Source organism: Euprymna scolopes, chromosome 13, assembly GCF_053919585.1.
Source record: "Euprymna scolopes isolate OS-2025 chromosome 13, ASM5391958v1, whole genome shotgun sequence".
NCBI classification, from domain to species: domain Eukaryota; kingdom Metazoa; phylum Mollusca; class Cephalopoda; order Sepiida; family Sepiolidae; genus Euprymna; species Euprymna scolopes.
This window is the reverse complement of record NC_136494.1, coordinates 53,345,280-53,359,178: the sequence shown is the minus strand read 5'-3', so window position 1 is coordinate 53,359,178 and position 13,899 is coordinate 53,345,280. Positions and strand designations below refer to the sequence as shown.

Here is a 13,899-nt window from a genome sequence, read left to right as displayed (position 1 = left end):
AGTAAAACTCTTGATTGGATAAGAATGTTAGTACAAACACCTTTATCGCAGCCAATAGGAAGCAAGGGAGATAAACTTTCACATCTTTAAAAAAATTAATTTAAAAAATAAATTTTATTGCCGACATGCGCTGTGAGCCACCTGATTGACACTTAAGTTAAGCCCAAGATATTCTACCTAAATCCTTTTATCTTACATTTAGATTGTCCAATTACTACTTATGCTTATTACTGCATAACGAGTCGCTCCTCATACTTAATGCGTTTCTTTTTTCATTGTTAATATGACTCTTTCTTGTGAGTGGCTGTATATTTTTCATTTAATATCAGTTTAGCAGCGAAATCACTGATTGCAAAATCAATGATTGAATTTATTTTAATTATTCCGTATTTATATTTCGTTCATAGACTTATAATTTCTTTTAACATATGGAAACAAATATATAATTTTGTAACATATAAAAACGAATTTATAATTTTTTAACATATAGAAACAAATTTATAATTTTTAACATATAGAAACGAATTTATAATTTTTTAACATATAGAAACGAATTCATAATTTTTTAACATATAGAAACGAATTCATAATTTTTTAACATATAGAAACGAATTCATAATTTTTTAACATATTGAAACGAATTCATAATTTTTTAACATATAGAAACAAATTTATAATTTTTAACATATAGAAACAAATTTATAATTTTTAAACATATAGAAACGAATTCATAATTTTTTAACATATAGAAACGAATTTATAATTTTTTAACATATAGAAACGAATATATAATTGTTTAACATACAGAAACGAATTTATAATTTTTTAACATATAGAAACGAATATAAAATTTTTTAACATATGGAAACGAATTTATAATTCTTTAACCAACACCCCGAGGAGTAGGGGCGCTTGATAGTGACAATTGGTATGAAGGGTTGCCCCTACATTGACCAAGATCTTATATATGGGGCTGCCCCCACATATGGTCTTTTCTTGCAGTATCTGCCGGAACAGATGGTATTTATTTGCTCCCCCACCGAGCAAATTAGGCACAAGGCCAATTTTTAATGTGAGGAGTGAAGGGAGGGGGAAGGGAAAAAGGGGACCAGCTCCCGAGAGGTGGGAAATGGGAGCTGGTTAAAGGTCAGGTATGTGGGGTTGCCCCCACATATGGTCTTTTCTTGCAGTATCTGCCGGAACAGATGGTATTTATTTGCTCCCCCACCGAGCAAATTAGGCACAAGGCCAATTTTTAATGTGAGGAGTGAAGGGAGGGGAAAGGGAAAAAGGGGACCAGCTCCCGAGAGGTGGGAAATGGGAGCTGGTTAAAGGTCAGGTATGTGGGGTTGCCCCCACATCTGGTCTTTGCTTGCAGTATCTGCCGGAACAGATACTACACTTTGATCTTGGCCAAAAGGACAAGCACAAAAGTGTTACGGACAGACCGACCGACCGACTGACCGACCGACCGACGGAGTTACTTATAGAGCCGCTTGCACGCGACTAAAAATAATACTCTAAATTCTGAAGAAGAAAGTTATTATTGAATCATTTTTTTGTTTTTTTTATTGTCATTTTGGTTTTGGTTTTGTTTTTGTTTTATTTTTGTTGTTTTGTTTTGTTTTTTTGTGTTGTTTTTTTTTGTTTGTTTTTTTTTTGCGATTTCCAGTAATAGTTTTACAATTTATAACACGAGATTGTCGGTTATCAAGGCCTGAATGCCATTCGAGGATAAGTGTTAATGAGTATCAGGAGATCGGCGAGACAACACTGTAATGATCGGTAGTGATGGAAATTTAATAGAATTTAATTATTTAAGAGGACTCCTCAACAATAACTTGTTTACATTGAACTTGAAATCTATCATGGAGAGCAGCCTTGGGGTAGATAGTTCCATAGGATAGAAGGTTTGTTCATGAAGTTTGTATTTAGTTTTATGTACAGAGAGTAGGGAAAATTGTTGACAGTGGTTATGGCTAGGCGATGGTTTGTTGTGAATATTTTACGGAGAGGGAGATCATAGATTGAAGCTCAATCGAGCACCTGCCATGAAAATAACGATAAATCAGAGATAGACTTGTAATGCCTCTTCTGTGAGAGAAAGATTGTTAGGAGAAAAAGACATCGCCCACTAGATTTCGAAGTGAGTACATTTTGAAAACAATTTGACATAATAGATTAGGATTTTATTAGGATTCATTTGCCGTCTCACAAATACTTTAAATTATAATACAGTTTTATTGTTATTTGTTTGTCTTTTACGTACATTACGATCAAAAATGTTTAATTATATCGATGCGCATGCGTTGCTCATTAAAAGTATTAACAAGATCAGCCAACTGCGATTACTCGTGTGAACCGCAGTTTCTCAAAAAATCTTCCAGGTCGTCAGGACTTAAGGCATTATTGTTACTTATCTGTTAAGCATGCACGGATTTCCATACCAGATAACAAGACGTTTAAAAGAGTCCGTCCATATGGTAATTGGTCAAACATTACCAGTCCCCCTAGCATTAATACGTTAGTAGGCTACTGCCTTCCTTCCTTTCTTTCGTGCCATGCTTTCATTAGTAAAAAGAGTAGAGGACATTGTATGCAGAAGGCTTAAAAAGAGCAATTTTTCGGTTGAGGAATTAATAGGAAGGTGAGAAGGGGTTTGATATGAAGTAGAGAGAGTGAGATTCAGTAGAACAATGAATAAGATAAAAAGATGAAAGCAGTAAAGAGTAAAAGCAGACAAGAAAAGAACGCTGCTCCATTTAACGTTTTTACTGAAAAACACCCTGACTAATATTATTAATAATTTACAAATATTCCCCGTCGTTGACATCTTTAAAACTGCAACAGCATCTCGACAACAATTTTATAAATTATATTAAAGACAGAATAAATGACAATATTTTTTTTTACATAGGCGTCACCACTTATCAAGGCCGATCGGCCACTCAAGGATAAGGGTTAAAGAGTGTAGAGTAGTCAAAAGGACAATATAGTAATCAATAGTAAGGGAAGTTCGGTAAATTTGTTAACTTAAGTGGAACGGCTCATCAGAAACTTGTTCACGTTGGACTTGAAGACAACCATATTATAGACAGCTGGAAAGCAGGAAAACGGAAGACAATTCCACAGGCGTGCAGTTCTAAGAAAGAAGCTTTGATCATGGAATCTATGTTTAGGTTTAGGCACAGATAAAGAGTGAGGAAAATTATTGATACTGTTTTCAGCTAGTCTAGTGTTTCTTGTGAAAGTTTGGCGAGGGGGGACCATAGATTGAAGCTCAGTCGAACACTTCCCATGAAAATAACGATAAAGCAGAGACAAATTCGCAACATCTCTTCTGTGAGATAGAGGTTGCAGCGAAGAGAAAAGAACATCTCCCACCAGGCCACGAAGTCTATTTTGAACCCTATCAAGGCAGGACAAGTCCTTTCTAGCAGCTCCTGTCCAGATGTGGCAACAGTATCCCATCCTTGGACGTATCTGGCTCTTATATAGATAGAGAATTGCATCAGCAGTGAGATATCTACTGGATCGATAGAACGATCCGACCATTTTTCCAGCGGCCTTGGCAACAGATTTGATGTACGTATTCCATTTAAGATCAGGAGTAAAGGTCAAACCCAGAAGCCTGTCAAAACTTGAGGCCTCCCCAAGACGAGAGCCATTCATTTTAATTGATGCCAGATGGGGATCAGAACGTTGATGATGTAAAGATAGAAGCTTGGTTTTAGATGCATTAAAAGTAACCAGCCACTCCTTTCCCCATTGTACAACGTGATCAAGATCAGAAGATAGAGAATCGGAGAGAACTTGGTCGTTTACTGTCTTAGATGTGCTACCATAGATGGTAGTGTCGTCAGCAAAAATGTCTACGAATGATGTAAGGATGTGATTTGTAAGATCATTAATGTAGATCAGGAAAAGAGTTGGGCCCAAGATGGACCCCCTGAGGGACTCCAGCATTTATACTGTGAGCTTCTGATTTTTGCCCATCAACTGCTACTCTTATGAACCTATCAGAGAGAAATGATTTAATAATTGAGAAGACATTTCCAGCTATACCATAGCTGGAGATCTTGTGAAGTAAACCTTTATGCCATACCTTATCAAAGGCCTTTGATATGTCAAGAGCAATTGCCCTAGAAAGGTTGCCTCTGTCGAGAGATTCGCTAATCCTATGATATATAACTGTAAGCACATCTGCTGTAGATCTAGCAGAACGAAAACCATATTGTGTGTCACTAAGAAGGTTATTTTTGCTGAGATGGTTGATTACTTCTCTATTTAAAACAGATTCCAGCAACTTACTCATGACACACAAGAGACTTATTGGTCTGTACTTAGAGGGGGATGAACGATCACCTGAATTCTTAAATACAGGGCATACTGATGAGATTTTCCAGGGTGATGGGAAGCAATTCTCCTTAAGACAACGTTTAAACAGTTTTGTAAGTATGGGTGCTAGTTCTGGTTGAAGTTTTTTGAGTACTATAATTGGAATACCGTCAGGGCCGGTTGCTTTACTGGAATCAAGGTTTTTGATTAGCTTGGCAACATCACATACAGATATTTGTATAAGTTCATTTAGCTAATTTCATCCTTTGTTTTCTCAATTATCTGAGAGGTATATTTAAGTAATTACTTTCTATTTCAATAATATAAATTATTTCATTGCAACAACACGCGTGCCGAATTATTTTCGTCTCTTCCATAACAGCAACAGCAGTATTTCTTTCTTCTTTTTTTTACCGAAACACACTGGAACGACATGGTGTTCAAAACAAAATTGAATCCCGGACAAAAAAAAAAAACGCTAGTATTTAATCATTTTGGACTCCCAACGGCCCTTAAATCGTAAAATGATTACGTTAGTTCTAGATTCGCGTACCACTGTTTACTTAGAGCGGACACATGCTAATCGGGGTCGCTTATTCTATTGTGTCTCCACGCCGTTAACACATTGTCTCAATTATTTATTCCGCGCCCTCGTCACATGGTTCACAGTGTTCATTAACTCTAACTTTAAAATAAACGTTCAAATCATTAATATATCACTATTAACTCCCTAAAAAACACCAACATGCATCATAAAGTTGGGTCATTTATCGTACAAACACTGTAATTTAGAGGCCAAATGCATATTCACAATAAAAAATTATCAAATATATTAATCATGTTTAATGTGATCGTTGTCGTAAGATTAAGCAAACTAATATCTCACTATTTCAATCTTGGTTTTTATTGTTTTCACATTTAATGATTGTTTCATTTTAATATATAACATATAATTCTATTTGATTTTTTTTTTAATCGTAAACAAATGCTTATCGTTTGTTGTGGAAAATGTCTTTCTTGTAAATTCTAGTTAGTTTACATTTTAGGATTGTAATTCTTATTTTTCACAATTTTCCCAAGCAACGACGGGACATGAGTCTTGGTCGTCTTTAACATCACCGTGAATGAACATCTGAATAATAGGAGAAAGGGGAAATACGAAATATAAATATTGCCAATCCTGAAGAAATACAGTTTAAATTATGATTGAACTCAAAATTATATATAAAAAAGAATGTTTGTTTCTGTAGTAATTATTGTTTGTTTGTTTGTTGTTCTATTTGTTTTTTGAAGAGGGAATCTTTTGTTACTTTTATTTTGAAGAATTAGGGATTTCGGTGAAACCTCGCAAAGGAAGAGCTGTTCTGTGGAATAACATGGCTTCCGATGGTAACTGTGATCCAATGTCTGCGCATATTGCTGAGAGTGTTACCAACGGACACAAATATATTCTCCAAAGATGGTAAGGAATAATCAAATGCTACATTTTTCTTGCACTTGTAACGGTTATACAATAATCCCGTCATCTTAGTGTAATGGAGAGTCGACGTCTAGAATAGTGTAACTGTTATGCAAATCATATTCTCATAGATTATTCCATTTGAATCTGGCATGAATCATTTCAAACAACTTTGTGTAATGTTTTCTTTAGAATTTTATTTAATGTCATGTGTTTTAATGTTGCTGTAAAGTTTTCAATAGCCAAGGTTGTCCGGAAATGAAAGTCTATTTGTTGTTTTTATTATTTTGGTATATTTGGTGTCCATAAGAAATATCTTAGTTGCCAAAAAAAAAAATCGCGAGTATTTAAAGATTAATTGCTAAGTTAAATCCTTGGTTTATTATTGATTTCATAATAAATGTTCATAAAACTGATAATTTTTCAATTATTTTACAACGAATAAAAGAATGCAAATTAGTCGTATGCAAATTAAATTGCAAATGCAAAATAAAAGAATGCAAATTAATGCAAGTCGTAATTTAAAATAACAAAAATTCTCGAAGTTAAGAATAATTGTTTAAACAGAAAGAAAAATTTATTCCCTTTCTATTAAGTATACAGGGTGACCCAAAAAAATCAAAAGGCAAATGGAGGGCATCTAGAACATACGCTGTAGAACGGAGAAAAAGGCCCAAGGACCCTAGTGTTTTGATGTGATGTTTTGAATATAATAAACTAGTTATAATCAAAGTTTCATTCCATTCGGACAAAACACTAAGAAACAGGGTCTAATTAGAGTTGGGGCCCGTTTTTTTTTTGTCACCCTGTATAAGCTGTTCTTGCTTCAATTAGTAAACAAAAATGCCTCTACTTTAAGAATCACTCATACTGGTTTATGTTTAAATGTGAAAAAAGAACGAAAGTAATGGTAAGAAATAAATAGTTTAATAATTATAATGTAAACACATCATTGTTTTTCTGATAACCGATTAGCAAAATATCAAAACTTGTCAATATTTTATCAATATTCCTCACCGGAAGAAGTATTTCCAGAAAGAAACTAAATCTAAATAAATTATATTCGTAATCAAAAGCATGGAGGAAGTAAAAGCAAAAAAAAGGTTCGTCAGAGTCAAATATAGGTTTTTCAGGTAAATTTATATTTAGGTCTAATTTTGAAAATCCAGTTACTTATATATACTAGATTAATTTTATATATACACATGCACCATACACACACACACACACACACACACACACACACACATATATATATATATATATATATATATATATATTTTTTATAAAGCTCCCCTCTTCGGTAGAGCACTCTCGTAAATTATCTTACTCGCTACTTAATTTAGCTGAAATAATGCGAAGCTCGCAATTTGTTTACAAACAAAACGTTTGAGCCCTCTACGAGTAGCGGACGGATGTTTATTTAAATACGCATTCGGACAGTTTAATTTCGGCCACCGATTCCGTAGTCAGGGGGTAGGACTGCCGACTGTCATCACGACGGTTCTAGGTTCGATCCTCGGCTTGGGAGAGGTGTTAGTCTAGCGGCACTGATGAGTTGTGAAACAACGAAACAGGTCTGTATGTCGATGACTAAAATATATTTTATAAAGCTCCCCTCTTCGGTAGAGCACTCTCGTAAATTATCTTACTCGCTACTTAATTTAGCTGAAATAATGCGAAGCTCGCAATTTGTTTACAAACAAAACGTTTGAGCCCTCTACGAGTAGCGGACGGATGTTTATTTAAATACGCATTCGGACAGTTTAATTTCGGCCACCGATTCCGTAGTCAGGGGGTAGGACTGCCGACTGTCATCACGACGGTTCTAGGTTCGATCCTCGGCTTGGGAGAGGTGTTAGTCTAACGGCACTGATGAGTTGTGAAACAACGAAACAGGTCTGTATGTCGATGACTAAAATATATTTTATATATATATATATATATATATATATATATATATATATATATATATATATATATATATATATATTAGGTTCAATAGCAAGTTCTTGCGGAATTTTAAATTTGGATTTCATATGACTTATCTTAAAATAGGTCTTCATTATAATACCTTTACTTTATATGGCATTTAAAATAGCATTTTTCGTTCTATCCCATCGTTTAAATTACAATCGTTTAAATTAAAATCGTTTCAAAACAATTGTCTTCTTTTCAGAACGTGGAATACAAGATGAAAAAAAAGAAAATTCGCACAATTTTCTTATCTCAATTCAAGCTAGACCGAAAAGTTGCTGAAACCGCTCGCGATATCAATGAAGCGTTTCGCTTAGAAATCATTACTGAACGCGCAGCACAATGGTGGTTTAAGAAATTTCGTGGCGGCGACGAGTCTTGAAAATGATAAGCGTAGTAATTGCCCATCGGATGATAACAACGATCAATTACGAGCCTTAGTTGAAGCCAATCCATGCACAATGTATCAAGAGCTTGCTTCTGAATTAGACGTAAAGTATACGACGATTTCCAAGAGAGATTGGAAAGACAAAAAACTTGCCTCACGAATTGAATGACGACCAAAGGAAACGCCGTTATAAAGTATCATCTTCCCTTCTTTTATGCAACAAGAACGACCCGTTCCTCGACTGGGTTGTGACTTGTAATGAAAAGTGGGTTCCTTATGAGAACCAGGGACACATCTTTCTGCGTGAGAAATGTATCAAAAACATAAGCGACAAAAACGCATTCGGCGACTTTATCGCCACCAGAACGCAAGATTTTTACGTTACTGACATAAATACACTTGTTTTTGCGTTGGTAAAAGTGTATTGATTCTGATGATGCTTATTTCGATCAATAAAGTTTTGCTTGAGCCGAGCTATGTTCATCTGAATTTAAAAGTTCAAAACCGCAATAACTTTCTTGTCAACTTGATATATATGAGAGAGGGGTTAAAATTATGCAAATTATGATTTACAATATTTACTATGAAGCAACAAATACAAAATAACGTGAATTATTTCCTTATTCCATTCAGTTTCAAAAAGTTGGCTCTTTTTCATCAGAGAAAAACGGTTATCAAATGAATTTTATATACACTTGCTATAAACATTGCTATAGTTAGCACAAAAAGTTAAAGTTTCAATGTTTGAAAGAAAAACCTATAGAGATATACAATTTGAATATTCTTACTCCAAATTTATGAATGCAATCGATTTACGAATTTTACAAATTTTCAACCAACTTCATTGATTGAATGTTGTTATTGTTTAACTACATCGTCATACTTGAACATCAATTTGAATATTCTTTTTTACATCTCTATATTTCTATATAATCTTTCGAACATTTCTTTCTTTCAAACTTTGAAGCTTTCAATTTTTGCGCTAATCTGCAATTCTATATATACGCTGTAACGTAGAGAGAGAGGGGGGTTAGGTAGAACACCGAATAGGTTAAAAAGATGAAAGCAGTAAAGAGTAAGAGTGGCCCAGAAAAGAACGCTGCTCCATTTAACGTTTTTACTTAAAAACACTGACTCATATTATTTATAATTTACAAATATTTCTTGTCATTGAAATCTTTAAAAACCGTTCTTTTTTTCTTTATTGCATAATTCCTTTGATATCCGAAGGAAAAAGTCAAATTTTTAAAACTTCGTGGAACAAGGAAATAATTCACTTTATCTTGTATTCCTTGTTTATGAACAATAAATGTAAAACATAGTTTATATAATTTTAACTCCCCTCATGTATTAACATTCTCTCCCTCTCTTTCTCTCTCTCTCTCTCTCTCTCTCTCTCTCTCTCTCTCTTTATCTCTCTAAAATATTGACCATTTTTATCAAGATATGATTAATCTGTAAATATTACTATTAATATTTATATTTCCTTTCTAAAAATTTTCATTTTAAATATTGAATATATGTGTGTGTGTGTGTGTGTGTGTGTGTGTGTGTGTGTGTGTGTGTGTGTGTGTGTGTGTGTGTGTGTGTGTGTGTGTGTGTGTGTCACTGTAGACATTCAGGCATCAGTTTCCGACGTTTGATTTAGTGACATCGATAACATATTTGTAATCAGGAGATTACTTGAGATGTTTCAGCCATAGTTATAATATATTCGGATATGTTTTTGGAGGGAATGTCTTCCAAGTGACACATTGTCCCTCTAAAAGTAGTTCAGTTTTGCTTTAAAGTTAAACTATAGATATTAGACACTAATTAAGAAAGGTTCACTAAATTTCAAAATTTTCTGGTTATTTTTATTGAGTGTAAAGTGTGGTACAGAAGAACTGAGAAGAACTGGTGCCAAGCAAAGTTGTGTGTTGCTCCCACACTGTTTGGCATCTCAGTTCTTCTGCAGCACGCTTTTGGAAATCACGAGGACGAAGACAGTGTGTTCCTTCATACTCGCTCTGACGGAGAACTTTTTAACTTAGCTCGCCTACGCGAAAACCAAGATTCAAAGAGTTCTAATACTTGAGCTGCTGTTTGCAGACAATGCTGCATTGGTCTCGCACTCCGCAAGTGAACTCCAGTGGTTACTTGACAAATTGAGCGCTGCTTGTGCGGAGTTCGCACTGGTAATCAGTGTGAAGAAGACAGTCATGATGCACCAGGGTGACACATCACCAACACCATCAATGGCCACAAACTAGAGTCTGTCGAGAACTTTGCATATCTTGGATCCAACATCAACAAGGGAGTATCCATTGAACAGGAGCTACAAACGCGCATAGGTATAGCAGCGTTTACTTTCAACCGACTATGTGAAAGAGCATGGTTCAATAAATACCTCACTTCTTGCACAAAATGCTGCATCTACGAATGCTGTGTTCTGAGTACCCTACTGTATGGAGCAGAGACTTGGACCACGTATGCTCGTTACAAGAAAAGACTGAACGTCTACCATCTTCGATGCTTGTAACGTATCATGGGGATCAATTGGTGGGATAGAATCACCAACAAAGAGGTGCTAAGACGTGCTGGCAGCCGCTCCTTGTTCCAGACACTCAAGATCCGACAATCGAGATGGCTTGGACACCTGCACAGAATGCCGAATGGCCGTCTCCCTAAGGATATTCTCTACAGTGAACTGGCAAATGGCACAAGAAGCCGTGATCACCCGGTGCTGTGTTTTAAAGACGTGGCCAAACGGGACCTGATCGCTCTTGGCATCGATGTGAATGTGTGGGAGGAGCTAGCCAAAGATAGACCAGCATGGAGGCGTACCTTGAGTAAAGGTGGTGAAGGACTTGAGAACCTTTGGTTCGAGAGGCTGGCGCAGAGAAGACAAAACTGGTGACTACGTTTACTGTTGCTTGCATTAATCTTTCGTAGATTGCTTGCCATTACGTTTAAGTATGTATAATATTTCCGATTTGCATGAAATTATAATGTAAATAAGTCTTAGCAACACTTTAAATGCTTTTTTTATTCTAAAAATAATGTATTATTTAGGTGCAATTTTATTGTCTGTTGTGCCTTTCTTTCGTTTTCGTTTTTCTATTAAAGCGCATGAGTGAAAGGAGGAAAGATACTGTTCGACAGTTACTTACATAAAATATGAACTTTATATGAAAATAAAAAGGGGATATTCTGGATGAAAATAAAAACATTGGCAGAGATCCATCATCACTCTCTCCCAAATGAGAGAAATTCAAATGAGAGACAATGAATTCATTTCTCTCTGATATATTTTTAGGGCGTGCAAACAGAGAAGAACACTCCACCCATCCTTAAAATAAATGTTCTCATGAATTCAAAAATAAATGAGAAGAATTTTATGCAATTTCACACATCATAAAAGATGTCATAGGGATATAATGGATGTCATAGGGATATAATGGATGTCATAGGGATATAATGAGCAATTGCTAATTTATTTTTGAGTGGTAGCATAATCAGCAATATGCTCACCACCTGAAAAACAGACCATGGATTCAAAATTTATTAGACAAATTCTTATGAAATTTAACTATAGTTGATAGATATTATAATTAGTGTACTGCGCTATTTATTGTTATTTATGTTTGAAATCAATTCTAAATTGTTTCTCTTTCTTTTATGATTACACAGTTAATTGCCCTGTAAATCCATTTATTTAGTCCTTTTTTCTATAACTATAACGTTCGAATTCTGTTTTCAACTCGATTTTATATCGTTTTCATTTTCATCCACATTTCCCTAGTCTGGCACAAGGTTATGATGATTATACATATATGACAATTTCACAATAGGAACGCATAACTACTTCAGTTAATGGAGTATGACAGAGTGTATGCAGGTTTACTCATACCACATATACGATAAGCTAAGGAAAAATGTTTCCCTATCAATTATCATATGTCTTAACAAAGCCACCATTCGCACATGCATGAAATATGTGGACTGCTGCACCAACCACTAGTCTTTCCCTCTTAGACAGAATCCAAAAAATAGCCTCCAATCTAACTGATCTCTGACAGTTTGCCAAGCTCTAGTCTCTGTCCCATCACTGCAATGTTGCATCCTTGTTTTACAAGTACTTCAATAAAATGCGCTCCGAGAAACTTACAGCACTTATTCTCCCTCAACGTAAATACCTTCAACCAACCTGACAATAAGCAAATTTTCATTTCTTCACTCTAGAAGGCCCCAGATGCTAAAAATTTTTCTGCTCTAATAGCTATTTCCTTAAACTACTTACCTTTGGAATTCCATCTCTGCTCCCGGTTTTCCAGACTGTACCAAAATGCAAAAAAAAATAATAAACATCTCACTGTACAACTCTCCAATTAAGATCTCCCCCTCTATATATTTACCCTCTAATTCTCAGTAGCTCCTTAAGTCCTGATGGCATTGTGTAATGTTGAAAATGGGTAAAAGTAAAATAAAATAATAAATAGAAAAAGTCGATGAATGACTCATAAGCAGCTTAAGATATAAACACTGGATGATTTATATGTTGCCGGATTTTTGCCCTCTTCAAGTCCTTTAGCTTAAGACATCTGAAATCGGTTTAACTGTCATAGAACGCGTTTGAAACGATTTGCTTGTCTTTTTAATGCTTGTTAAAATGATTTCATAAATTGAATTTAATTTCACCGATATTTTCTTTCAGGTATTATTACCAGAATTTCTACTCTCTTGGAAAACGCCCTCCTCCACAAGCGGAAAAACCACAGCGGAACGTTAATCAAGCTCGAGTGTCATGCGATGAATTTGCCCATGGCAGTTGTCGTTGGTACGACGAATGGAATTATGATCATTTGATACAATTTCAACGAAAGGATGTTAAGAAAATATAGAAAAAAACTCATTAACAGATTCAGTCAGTTTGAAGAAATTTTGCTCAATGTTAGACGTCGTAAACCAGGGTTGATCATCAGAAAAATGAAAAAATCCGTCATTTTTTTTATCCCATTCGACCTGACATTGTGAAGAATAAATTTTATTGTTTCTACTTTTATAAATTTTATTGTTTCTACTTTTATAAATTTTATTGTTTCTACTTTTATAAATTTTATTGTTTCTACTTTTATAAATTTTATTGTTTCTGCTTTTATAAATTTTATTGTTTCTACTTTTATAAATTTTATTGTTTCTACTTTTATAAATTTTATTGTTTCTACTTTTATAAATTTTATTGTTTCTACTTTTATAAATTTTATTGTTTCTACTTTTATAAATTTTATTGTTTCTACTTTTATAAATTTTATTGTTTCTACTTTTATAAAGAAAAGATTGTCCAAAATCAGACCTCACGTTATCATTGTTTCCTCTAGACCAAAAAACAAAATATACTTATCCAAACATCCTGAGTAATATAGTTTCAGAATAGATATGGATATGCGCTCAAGCCCTATGATACATTTTTGAATACATAGACAGAAACTACAACTTATATATATATATATATATATATATATATATATATATATATATATATATATATAATTTCTTAGTTTTTGCTGTAAATAGGGCATTTTATCGGGTGACAGATATTCATTTGCTATATCAGAGATTCCAACCGAGAGATCTTTTTAAGATTCTAACTGTCCCTTTAAGTGTAATTATGTAGATTTCTCCTGCCTGAATTCACCGGATCCACCGGTTTCACATTCGAGAAGTAATTTTTTAAATTCTTTTTACTGAGTTCAGT

At 34.4% G+C, this 13,899-nt stretch overlaps 1 protein-coding gene across 2 annotated transcripts in view; it reads left to right on the top strand.

Annotated features, from left to right (window-relative positions):
- Positions 1-13,211, top strand: part of LOC145292029 (uncharacterized) — a 105,875-nt gene extending 92,664 nt beyond the window's left edge. For both annotated transcript variants that reach the window (XM_080138052.1, XM_080138051.1), the window contains 2 exons: positions 5,662-5,800; positions 12,859-13,211. In XM_080138052.1, the coding sequence (XP_079994178.1) occupies positions 5,662-5,800; positions 12,859-13,045 (326 nt within the window). In that variant the 3' untranslated portion in view covers positions 13,046-13,211. The remainder of the gene's footprint in view (positions 1-5,661; positions 5,801-12,858) is intronic.
- The last annotated feature ends 688 nt before the right edge of the window (positions 13,212-13,899 follow it).